Source organism: Sebastes umbrosus, chromosome 20, assembly GCF_015220745.1.
Source record: "Sebastes umbrosus isolate fSebUmb1 chromosome 20, fSebUmb1.pri, whole genome shotgun sequence".
NCBI classification, from domain to species: Eukaryota; Metazoa; Chordata; class Actinopteri; order Perciformes; family Sebastidae; genus Sebastes; species Sebastes umbrosus.
The window spans coordinates 25,085,909-25,098,323 of record NC_051288.1 but is presented as its reverse complement, the minus strand read 5'-3'; the positions used below and the strand labels follow the sequence as shown (position 1 = coordinate 25,098,323).

The 12,415-nt window shown below is 36.4% G+C and overlaps 1 protein-coding gene across 1 annotated transcript; it reads right to left on the bottom strand.

Annotated features, from left to right (window-relative positions):
- Positions 1–8,991: 8,991 nt before the first annotated feature.
- Positions 8,992–12,415, bottom strand: LOC119479028 (keratin, type I cytoskeletal 14-like). The gene is made up of 2 exons (XM_037754212.1): positions 11,919–12,415; positions 8,992–10,518 (listed from the first exon to the last, which is right to left on the bottom strand). Exon 2 carries the CDS (start codon positions 10,350–10,352, stop codon positions 9,369–9,371), a length of 984 nt encoding a protein of 327 aa, XP_037610140.1. The 5' UTR covers positions 10,353–10,518; positions 11,919–12,415; the 3' UTR covers positions 8,992–9,368.

Here is a 12,415-nt window from a genome sequence, read left to right as displayed (position 1 = left end):
TTGATTTAGTGTCTTTATTTGCACGGCAGAGTACATCAGTACATCAGACCGGAGTCAGCTCTAATGACCACGCGAGTTTGCTTTTTGAAAGGTGGAGTCTGTGAATAATCTTAAATTGTAGTAATCCATGTTTTACACAGATAGATGTTGAATGGATCCGTTCAATTGCAAACCGCCAAACTTTATCTGAAATAACCGCTCCGAAGTCTTTACCCCATTGTTCCCTGAGATGGTTCAGTGAAGGCGATGCCACCCTTTGAATTTCACTGTACAGTCTAGATATCAGACCACGTTCAAGAGGATCCAAATCTAAAAATTCCTCAATCCAAACATTTGTCGGGCGAGATGGGAAGGAAACAAAAAGCTTTCTGACTAGACTGCGCACTTGCAAATACCTGAAAAAATGAGATTTAGGTATGTCATGTTCTCTAACAATGTGCTCAAAAGACATAAAGTTATTATTTTGAAAAAGATCCCTTATACATCGTAGCCCCTTCCTGAACCATAACTGGAATGCAGAGTCTATTAATGAAGGTGGAAATAGCCCGTTAGATACGATAGGTAGCAAAGTGAGCGCCTGTTTATGTTTAAAATGTGACCTAAACTGGGACCATATTTTCAGTGAGCCATTTACAATGGGGTTGACTGTCTGCCTTTTTTTGCTGAGAGGTAGTGGTGCACAAAGCATTGATGGTAAGGATACTGGATTGCAAACAAATTGTTCCATCTCAGCCCATAATAGTCCTGTGCCCTCATAGAAACTTGATACCCAGTGAATAACTTTATGAATGTTGGAAGCCCAGTAATAATGCAGAAAATTTGGCAGTGCCAGTCCCCCCGCATCTTTCGGTCTCTCTAGATATGCTTTTCTAATTCTAGGAATGTTTTTGTTCCAAATAAAGGAAGATATGTATTTATCCAAACTCTTAAAAAAAGATTTTGCAATAAACACAGGAACATTCTGAAACAGGAAGAGAAGTCTAGGTAGAATGGTCATCTTGACGGAATTTACCCTACCCGCTAGGGAAATGGGTAGTAATGACCATTGGTTTAAGTCTTGTTTGGCTTTCTCTAATGCTGGCAACATATTACATTTGAACAAGTCCTTATATTTACGTGTCACCGAAACACCCAAGTATGTGAATTTGTCTCTAGCTACTTTGAATGGGAACCGGTCAAAATCGAACTGCTGTACATGATCATTTATCGGAAATATTATACTTTTGGAAAGATTTATTTTATAACCTGATATTTTCCCAAATTTGGATATAATGTCCAGGGCTTTAGGGATTGATGTCTCGGGTTCGGAGATATAAAGAATAAGATCATCCGCATATAATGATACTTTATGGGTGTGGCCACCCCTGTTTATCCCCATCAAGTTTACCTCTTGTCTTATTGCTAAGGCTAAGGGCTCTATGGCTATATTAAACAAGAGTGGGGACAACGGACAGCCCTGTCTAGTACCTCTGTAAAGAGGAAAATAGTCTGATATAATCTTGTTAGTTCGGATACACGCTTTTGGAGAGGTATATATGACCCTGATCCAAGAGCAGAAAGTGGGACCAAAACCAAACTTTTTCAAAACTGCAAAGAGATATTCATATTCAATGCGATCAAAAGCTTTGTGGGCGTCGAGGGAGATTAGCACCTCTGGTAAGGGCGGTCCATTAGGGGAGTAGAGTATGTTAAAGAGTCTACGTAAATTACCAGAAAGTTGTCACCCGGAGATAAACCCTGACTGGTCGGGATGAATTATAGAGTGAATGACGGAGTCAAGTCGTGATGCAAGGGCTTTAGTTAAGATCTTATAGTCGTTTGAGAGCAAACTTATAGGCCGATATGAGTCACATTTCAAACGATCCTTGTCTTTTTTATGTAAAACTGAAATTATGGCTTATGTCATGGTGGGTGGTAATAACTTCTTTTCAAGTACTTCTGCAAACACATCTCTCAAAATGGGGACCAGTTTAAGTGCAAATTTTTTATAAAAATCAATGGGAAACCCATCAGGTCCGGGGGCTTTTCCACTTTTCATTCCTATAATTGCAAGCTCAATTTCCCTAGCTGATATAGGCTGTTCAAGATTTTTTTTTTCCTTTTCACTAATTGGAGATAATTCTAGATTGTTAAGAAAAGTTTCTGTCTCTGCTCCACCACAAGACTCTGACGTATATAAATCCACATAACATTTCTTAAATTGATTATTAATATCCAATTGATTCGTGGTTATACCATGAGGGGTTTCTATCTCTGCTATATATCCAGCTTCAGTAGCTTGTCTTAACTGGTGGCTGAGTAATTTACTGGCTCTCTCTCCATATTCGTATTCCCTCTGCCTGGATTTTAGATACAGCTCCTCTTCTGACCCTGTAGTTAATATATCAAGTTCTGTTTGTAATGCCACTCGTTCCATGTAGAGGTTGGTATGGGGATTCTGAGAGTGTTCTCTATCTACAGCATTTATTCTGGAGATGAGTTGATTGGTCCTTTCCACTCTTTTTTTATTCACATTAGCGTTATATGAAATTATCTGGCCCCGTAAAAAGGCCTTCATTGCCTCCCAGAGGGTGTGTTTACTTATGTCTGGTGTCTGATTAGTCTCAAGGAAGAAGTCTATTTGCTTTGACATAAAAGACTCAAACTCTTTATCTGCCAGTAGCCTAGGGTTGAGCCTCCATACACGTCTTGATGGTATATTATCTGTGAAATTAAGTTTCATGGAGACAGGGCTGTGGTCAGAAATAACTATGCCTGTGTAATCGCAAGATTTTAGCAAGGGCAACATTCTCTTGTCTATGAAAATGAAATCGATTCTAGAGTATGTCTGGTGTGCTGTAGAAAAAAAAGAATATTGCCTGGATGTTGGGTTCTTGTATTTCCATGCATCTACCATTCCATAAGTTTGTAAAAAATCATTTACACATCGGGCTGATCTGCTCAGCGTCCCAGATAGAGATTTTGATCGGTCTAAAACTGGATGTAATACACAGTTTAAATCTCCACCTAGTATAAGCTGATGACTATTCGGGTCTGGGAGACATGCAAAGAGGTCACTGAAGAATTTCACGTTGTCCCAGTTGGGGGCGTATACATTTACCAACACTACAGGTAAATTGAACAGCTTCCCCTGTACAATCACAAATCTCCCATCCTTGTCTGTAATTACTTTTGACTCTTCAAACACAACATCTCTATGTATAAGGACGGCTGTACCTCGACTCTTTGCTGTAAATTTTGAATGGAAAATTTTGGAAAAGCCACCTCTGAGTAGTTTATTGTGGTCTTTTGGGAGGAGATGAGTTTCTTGTAAGTAAACTATCTCCGCTTTCTGTTTGGTGATGTGGGAAAATATTTTACTTCGTTTAATCGGATGGTTAAGACCACGACAGTTCCAACTCATCACAACAGTGTTATCTCTATCCACCATTCCTTGCTCTTTTCAAGTGTATCGCATTGTGGGCTCCCTGAAGTGTTGGGGTGGGATACAAACATACCATAAAACAATAATAATGATAATAACAACAACATACATATAACATTAGGCTGGCCTCCAAACGGGAGGCTGCCAGTAGCCTACCTACAGCTACAACTCCTAACCTACTTCCCAAGCAACTCCTCCAACAGGCTTGAGCTTCAACCAAAACTATCATTGAAAATATTATTTCAAAAGTGAATTTCTCTTTAACAAAGTTACTCTTATTATCCCGTAAACAGTCCCTTTAAGTAGCCTTTCCAAAATGTAAAACATAAGCAGTAATGGGGCTTTCACCAAATTATCATCATTTTGGAGTACAAAACTCCCTAGCCAGGTATCCCATCCATCACCTCACCTTAACTGTGGGTGGTATATCAAATAAAACAAAAATAACCAGACTTATGATAGGATTATGCTTCTCACACTATTTTAAACATGCCAAAACCTCAATTAAACAAACATAAGTGAGAAGGTTGAATAACAGCCTACCTTCATCTTTGAGTAGAAAACTTTCAAAACCCCCCAAAAATGAATAAATAAACAACAAGAAAAGAACAACAGGCTACTGTCCAAGCTGTCCGTCCATGTTAGACTAGCTGTGTCCCTCTCTCGTCGCCTCAGTGTATGGCCATTTACATTACTCAAACGTAGTTCACTGTTATATAATGGCCAACATGTAGTACACCAACATCCATTCATTTTATGACTTTAGCTTCCCCTTCACAAACTCCATGGCTACCGTGCTCTCCTTGAAGCTCCGTCAGATCCCCTCCGTGGTCGTGATTCTCAACTCCGCTGGGTAGCCGTAGCGTACTCCGTCGAGACGCCGCAGCGCACCTCGTTAAAGGCAGCCCGTTGTTTGGTGATCTTCTGGGTGTAGTCGGGTTGGATGCGTATTCTGTCACCATCTGGAGCAGGAGTGCACACACTTTTTCAGCATGCCAGCTACTTATAAAATGACCAAGTCAAAATGATCTACCTACTATAAAAATGCAAAACATATATTTATTTATAAATATATTGAGTATTCTTTATATGTACAATATATGTTGGTGTACCTTGCATAACTGCATGAACCCATATTGTACAATATAACTCTGTACATTTTGTCATTACCTTACTCTGATGACTTGCACTGAATGGAATCAGCCAGGGATGCATAGTCCGGACAGTAGCTGCTGATAGCCAGCCTCAAGCACACTTCCAAATGATCATCAGTCAAGGTGGAACGGTATTTGGACTTAATAATCTTCATGTGGGAAAAAGCTGACTCGCATAAATAAGTGGAGCTGAATAATGCAGGCAAGGAGGTAGCACATTTCCTCATGTTGAGGTACTTTTCCTCTGTGAGGAAGTTCCAGAACTGTCCATAAGCCCTGGACTGAAGCTGAATGTCAGCTTGTAGTGTCAAAATCTCATCCTCCACTCCAGATGAGTTCAGGTGAAACAGTGCTGCAATTTGTTGGCTGACGTCTATTTAAAAAAAAAAAAAAAATTTAATTATTATTTTTTTTTTTTTTTAATGCCATGCGATCGACCGGTAGATCGCGATCGACGTATTGGGCACCCCTGATCTGGAGTAACAATCTCTTTTTTCTGTATGGCCGTCTTCATCAGCAACTCCCGTTCCTGAAAGTAGTGGCACCGCACTATCAGTGCTCTCGCTGGCTGGTCATCTCCCGGTCTTTCCCGTAAAGTGCGGTGTGCCCGGTCCAGCAGAGGAGCTTTATCCAGCCCAAGAGAGTCCATAAGCAGTTGTGAAACAAATTCTGGAACATGTTTTCCATCCTTTCGTCTCTCCTTCACACCGATTATGCGCAGATTGCAGCGGCGGGATCTAGCCTCCAAGTCCTCATTCTTCTGCTCCAGGCTGGTAACGTCGCGCTTCAGCTGGGCTACCTCCTGCTGAAGGCCGGTTATAGCGTCTGAGTGTTCGTTCCCTGCTTCCTCCATATCGGACACCCGGGCTTCCAGTGCCGTGGTCTTCATGTTTCACTGCTCCATCGCATTTTTAAATTCTCCTCCTAACTGTTCACACTGATTTCATTCCTCTTAAACTATTTTAATGATCTAATTGTTTCAGTAATTTTTCAAGCAAAAAATTGATTAGTTGCAGCTTCTAAAATAAGATGATTTAAAAAAATTATAGTTCACTAATTATTTGGGGGTTTTGACAAGTGGTCGGACAAAACAAGACATTTAAATATGTCAGCTTGGACTTGGGGACATTATGTGGCAATGATGCTCAATACAGAATTCAGAGGAAATTTATTGTCACTGAAATGTCATTAAATGTAGCAAAAAATATATATATATTTTAAAAAATGTAGCCCTTAATTAATTGATAAAATGTGACATAAATTGATATTTGTTTTAATTTGCTTCTTTATTTATTTATCTTTGTATTAATTCCCTTATTTATTTATTTCTATATCTATTTTTATTTTATTTTTTTATTACTTAATTATTTTATTTTTTCATTTTTTATTTATTAAAATATTTCTTCTTTTGTTTTTATTTATTTTTAAACGTACATATTTATTTATGTATTTATGCATTTATTTATTTATGCATGGATTTCCCTTTGCATTTCAACCCTTATTTACTTCTTATTTACTTTTCTGCTGCATAATGAGGCAAAAATGCTATAAATGCATAAATACATACATTTAAAAATACATAAACAAACATAAGTGAGAAGGTTGAATAACAGCCTACCTTCATCTTTGAGTAGAAAACGTTCAACAAGAAAAGAACAACAGGCTACTGTCCAAGCTGTCCGTCCATGTTAGACTAGCTGTGTCCCTCTCTCGTCGCCTCAGTGTATGGCCATTTACATTACTCAAACGTAGTTCACTGTTATATAATGGCCAACATGTAGCACACCAATATCCATTCATGTTATGACTTTAGCTTCCCCTTCACAAACTCCATGGCTACCGTGCTCTCCTTGCTAGCTGCTAGCTGCTAGCTGCTAGCTGCTAGCTGCTAGCTGCTAGCATGCTAGCTTCTTGTGTCTTGTGTCGCGGCATGGTCCGTCAAGTTCTAAACTAACGTTACAGCGCTGCTTCTAGTGCTATTGTATCTTCCCCTTTCACTTATAATTAAACAGAGACACTTTACACTGGTCGAGAATGTATTTCTGCTTTGATAAGTCAAGTTTGGTGGCGCGCTCCGCCTGACACGTCTTCACGTGCTGTCGCTCAACCGGAAGTCCGTCTTATTTTTTTTTTTTTGTATTTCTTTATTGAACACATGCTCATGAACAGAGGTACAAACACATACACAGACAATTAGGAAAAAAAAGAATAGAAAACAAAAATATGTGCATTTACATTTCATAATGAGTTTGTGTTACATGCATCAGATTATATTGATTTAATAACTTAAAGGTCTTAATGGCTTTTTGGTAAGATGGTTCTATATATTTTGAATTCATTAATAAAGTGCAGGAAAGTTGTCTTGGTTCATGACCATTTTTCTTTATGAATATTTCCAAAAATAATAAATAATTGTATGATATACAGCACGTTATTTTCAATTTTATCTTGACTAAAATATAACATATAATTATTTTTTATTATTATTTATAAGGAATTATTTTCAATCCTATCTTGACTAAAATAAAGCATACAATTATTTATCATTTTTCTTATATGTAATTTTCCAAAAATAAAACATAATTGTATGATATACAGCACCTTATTTTCGATCTTATCTTGACTAAAATATAGCATTCAATTATTTTTAATTATGAATAAGGAGTTATTTTCAATCTTCTCTTGACTAAAATATAACACAATTATTTATTAATTTTTCTAATGAATATTTACAAAAATAATAAATACTTGTCTGATATACAGCATGTTATTTTCAATCGTATAGCATTACATCAAACATATTTGCATATTGTTTTTATTATAATTACAACCTTATTTTTGTAATGGTGTAACATTTTTCTTATAATCTCATGCTTAAAATCACAAAGAAAGAAATCACAAATGTGTGAAAATGTTTTTTTGGTCTGTTGAAATGAGACTCGCTGCTGTTTTAATTATCTTCCCCTTGTGTGTGTTTTAAACGTCCATCTGCGTAACAACTTCTAACTTTGAGTTTTAGAGTTCATTTGCAGACACTGAAAACGGTTTGCCAGATGTTCGTCTGTTGAAAGGAGATTAAAGTTACTTCTAATAAAGGAGGCAGCAGATGCAGTCGAGTACATTACACAGACCTGCAGCCGTGCACAAACAGAGCACTTTTACATTTTCAACATTATAACTGCAGTTTCAGACGTTTAAACGGAGAGGAAGAGAGGAGGAACGACAGAGACACTAAAATAACCAGCTGAGAAGAAGCCAGCGCTTCATATCTGAGAGACACTTTTTGACCCTCGCTGATATATTTTTGCTCTTTGAAGGAGTTTAGAGTTTGGAAACTGTGGCAGGAAAACAGACTATTTCTCTGCTTGTGACCTTTGCCCTCTGCAGATCTTTAATCCATCAAAGATTTAAAAAAAACAAAACGAAATCTTGTTGAGATTTTCTCCTGAACGTTGCTCTCGTGTGGCCAATTACTCCAGTTTATCTGGACGCTTACAGTCAGAGCTCTGAGTATTTACTTTATCAGCGGATATTTTTTCCACCTCTAAAATAGAAACCTAAAGTTATGACTGATGATTTAAACTATAGTACCTTAAATGGGTTAACATTTAATAGTCAACATCAATCACAAATGTATATTCTGTCTGTCGATTGTGCCGTAGCATTCCTCTTAAATTATTTTAATGATCTAATTGTTTCAGTAATTTTTCAAGCAAAAAATTGATTAGTTGCAGCTTCTAAAATAAGATGATTTAAAAAAATTATAGTTCACTAATTATTTGGGGGTTTTGACAAGTGGTCGGACAAAACAAGACATTTAAATATGTCAGCTTGGACTTGGGGACATTATGTGGCAATGATGCTCAATACAGAATTCAGAGGAAATTTATTGTCACTGAAATGTCATTAAATGTAGCAAAAAATATATATATATTTTAAAAAATGTAGCCCTTAATTAATTGATAAAATGTGACATAAATTGATATTTGTTTTAATTTGCTTCTTTATTTATTTATCTTTGTATTAATTCCCTTATTTATTTATTTCTGTATCTATTTTTATTTTATTTTTTTATTACTTAATTATTTTATTTTATTTTTTCATTTTTTATTTATTAAAATATTTCTTCTTTTGTTTTTATTTATTTTTAAACGTACATATTTATTTATGTATTTATGCATTTATTTATTTATGCATGGATTTCCCTTTGCATTTCAACCCTTATTTACTTCTTATTTACTTTTCTGCTGCATAATGAGGCAAAAATGCTATAAATGCATAAATACATACATTTAAAAATACATATAAAAAATAAAAATAAGTGCAAAAACAAATAAGTAAAAATAAATGTAAATAAAAGGGACACAGACAGAATAGTAAACAGAAATATCAATTTATGTCACATTTTATCAATTAATTAATGGCTACATTTATTTGTAATATTTTTGCTACATTTAACGACATTTTTATTTATTTATTTATCGAGTCATTTATTTATTCATTCATTTATTTTGGCAGGTTCTGTCCTCCATAGGCCCATACTTACAATGAAAGTGTTTATAGTTACTGTAATCATTCCTCCTGTTCATAAAGGTCATTAAGAGATCTCTTCCTAACTCCAATGTAAGCGATGGAGGATAAAACTCATTCATTCTGAAGAACTCCGTACAAACTGTGAGTGATGTTTTAATACAGAATCAAACTGATAATTGAGTTCTTATATTATCTTCTACATAATTCTCTGTTTGAATGCAGTTCAACAGGTTTATTCCAGTTCTTGTTTTGCAGCCTCAGAGTTTCCTCGTTGAAACCAGATATGTTTCCACTTCTGCTCTCGTCGTCTCCAGGTCCTCTGTGATTCTCCTGCTTTGTCTCGCTGCTTCTTCAACGCTGGAGACAAACTGCAGCAGATCGGAGGCCCTCTGAGAGTCACTGATACTTTTCTCCATCGCGGTCACAGAAGTCAGAGTCTTGGCGGTTTGTCCAGCTACGCCGCGCACGGCAGCAGCGGAGGCCATTTTGTCGCTAACGGTTTTGATTGTTTTCAGCTCGTCCACCAGCGGTTTGATAGTTTCACTGAAATGTCCACTTTTCTGCATCATCTTCACCTTCATCGACTTTGTTTTCTCGTCTTTTGAATCTTTCTTTCTACAAAAATGACCAACTAAAAAAACTGCAAACCTCGTAGCGCACAACGCTCCGAAAGCACCACCGACTGCGCCGCCTGCTGCGCCGACCGTCCCGCCAAAAATACCACCAATTGCACCACCAGTTGCACCGCCGATGGTGAACCATGCTACATCGCTGACTACACCATGAACTGGACCACCAGTAGCTGCAGCGCAGACGGCACCGCCGACAGCGCCGCAGAATGTTCCTCCAACTACACCACCTAACACGCTGCCGACAAAGCCGAACGTTGCACCGAGGGCGTTAATATGGCCACAAAACCTGGTGCAAGTTGCAGCACTAACTGCCCCCAATGCCCCCCCGACTCCACCAGTTACAGCACCACAAGCTGCACCGAGAACTCCTCCGAACACACTGAACAGACATCGGACCGGCTTATTCTCAGCAATGTCCTCGTGTTCGTCATGAAGTCGAGCAGCCGCCAGTGTGAAGCTCTCCGAAGCTCTCTGAAGATAATCTCTACGTTGACCGTAGAGACGTACGAAAGACGTCAGACTTGTTATGAGTTCGTCTTTTTGGTCAGTTGAAGCGGTAAATACGCCGTAGGCCACAGAGCCGCCTTCAAAATCAAATAAGTTTTCCATTGTTTATGTTTTTTTCTTTCACAATAATCCACCCGATAACTGTGGTGACGTCTTCTACTTGATGAAAGTTTAGTGTTCGGTCGTCGGACGTAGTTTAAGATCCAAAAATCGATGGTTAATTCCAAAAAAGACAAAATGAAGAGGCTGAAGTTTGAAGTTTTTCTGCCTGCGTACGAAAAACAGAAAAGATTAAAAACTTGCTGATAATCCTTATGTAAAATATTAGGTACAAATCTAAATAAATGCAACTCTTGACAAAAAAGTCTCACTTGAATACTGAGCAGTAATTTTGGCAAAAAACAGTTTTAAATTTATAGAGGCTGAAGAGAGCCACTGGAATATTTAAACGTATTAATTTAATTTGCATTTAAGAGATGGATTAATAAACTTTAATCTGCAATAACTGATGTTGTTTTGCCTCTTTGTAGACATAGGAACAAGCTGGAAACACAACATTAACATATTATCACTTTTTAAGTTTATAAGGCGAAATTGTTAGTAAACAGTTACTTATTTACACATCAAATTTTATTAAATAAAAATTTAAATATAACTGAATTTGCGGTCTGATTCCATTTTATAATCCAAATCACAAAGAAACCCAGACTCAAAATAAACTTAAAAAGACTTTTAAATCTCAATTAATCTGTATGTATGTTTTATTTTATTAATTGTGTGTTTGCTGGATTTTTTATCTTTCATTTATTTACTTTTATTTTATCTTAGTATTATTTATTTTGCTTTTGGTTATTTACATTATTTTTTACATTATTTAATTTTTGTATTTATCTTTTTTTTATTTTTAATAATAAATTTTGTCTAGGCAGTGGGGGAGAGGGGGGGAGTGAAAAGGCTAAGTGTTTTAAGTTTCTTAAATAAAAATATTAAAAATATTAAATCTCAATTAATCTCTCAGTTTTAATAATTTGCAGTTTCCATTTCATGATCGCTTTAATTTAAATTCATCAAAATTAAATTAAAAAGAGGCAAATTAGATAATCAATCAAAATAAATAAACTGAACAAAGTAAAATTTTTCATTTTAAAATCCAATTATTAATTTGTCAGTTAAAGACAGAATAAGGAAAAAAAAATACTAGCAAATTCAAAAATATTTATATTAATATATTTACTGATTTCTACTGTTTTTAAATTAACTGTCTAAATGCAAATGTAATTGATTAATTTATAATAGATTTTTTTTAAATCCACCAGTTTATTCATTTTAATTGAATACTGTAAAAGTTTATATTTATTCCAGTGGCACACTTGAGACTCCATACAAACTGTGTCAGAGCAGGAAGTGCTGTAAAATGTTCTGTTGCTTTTCCAGTTTGGGAAGTTTGTAAACTGAATTAACGACAGCAGCGTTTCTTCTTCTGCTGTTTTCTATCTGAACAAGTTTTCACAAACCAAGAACGACATTAAAATCTCAACAACAAGCTGCTACGATGCGTAAATAAAATAAGTTAAAAATGAGTTGTTAAATATGACTTTACGCTGCTGACCGTAAACCAGGAGTTCTGACTTGTTGCAGCAGATTCAGATCAGTTGTATTTGTACTTACAGTCTGTCGTCTGCTCCACTTGTTTGAATGAAACACCAGCTGCTGTTTCCAGATGCAGGTAAAGTCACATCTGTGCAGTCTGACTTAGTTCGAAGGACAAAGTGGAAGCAGGAAGTGGAGGATTGAGAGCAGGAGGGCGGAGCTGCTAGAGTGAAACTCCAGTTCACTTCCAGGTGCCTCGAGGGAAAAACAGGAAGTCTGTAAAACTGCTCAGATTGCATCATTAAGCACAACAAATAAAGGAGGATTCAAGGTGAACTTTCATCTGAATACACTCTGTGGATTACAATCAACTCATAACGGACATAATCATGAACATATTAACCATAAACACTTACCTGTACTTCAGATCTGATATTACATACATTTCTATATGCAACTCACCAAGAATGATCCTTACCGTTAACTTGTTTTAATTAAATATTGTGTGTATTTTATAGTTGCACTCTTTCCTATTTTGTACTGCAACTGCTGCACAACTATTTCCCTTGAGATAA

Coding starts and splice junctions, on each gene's coding strand:
- LOC119479028 (XM_037754212.1), bottom strand. CDS start 10,352: ATGGAAAACTTATTTGATTTTGAAGGCGGCTCTGTGGCCTACGGCGTA.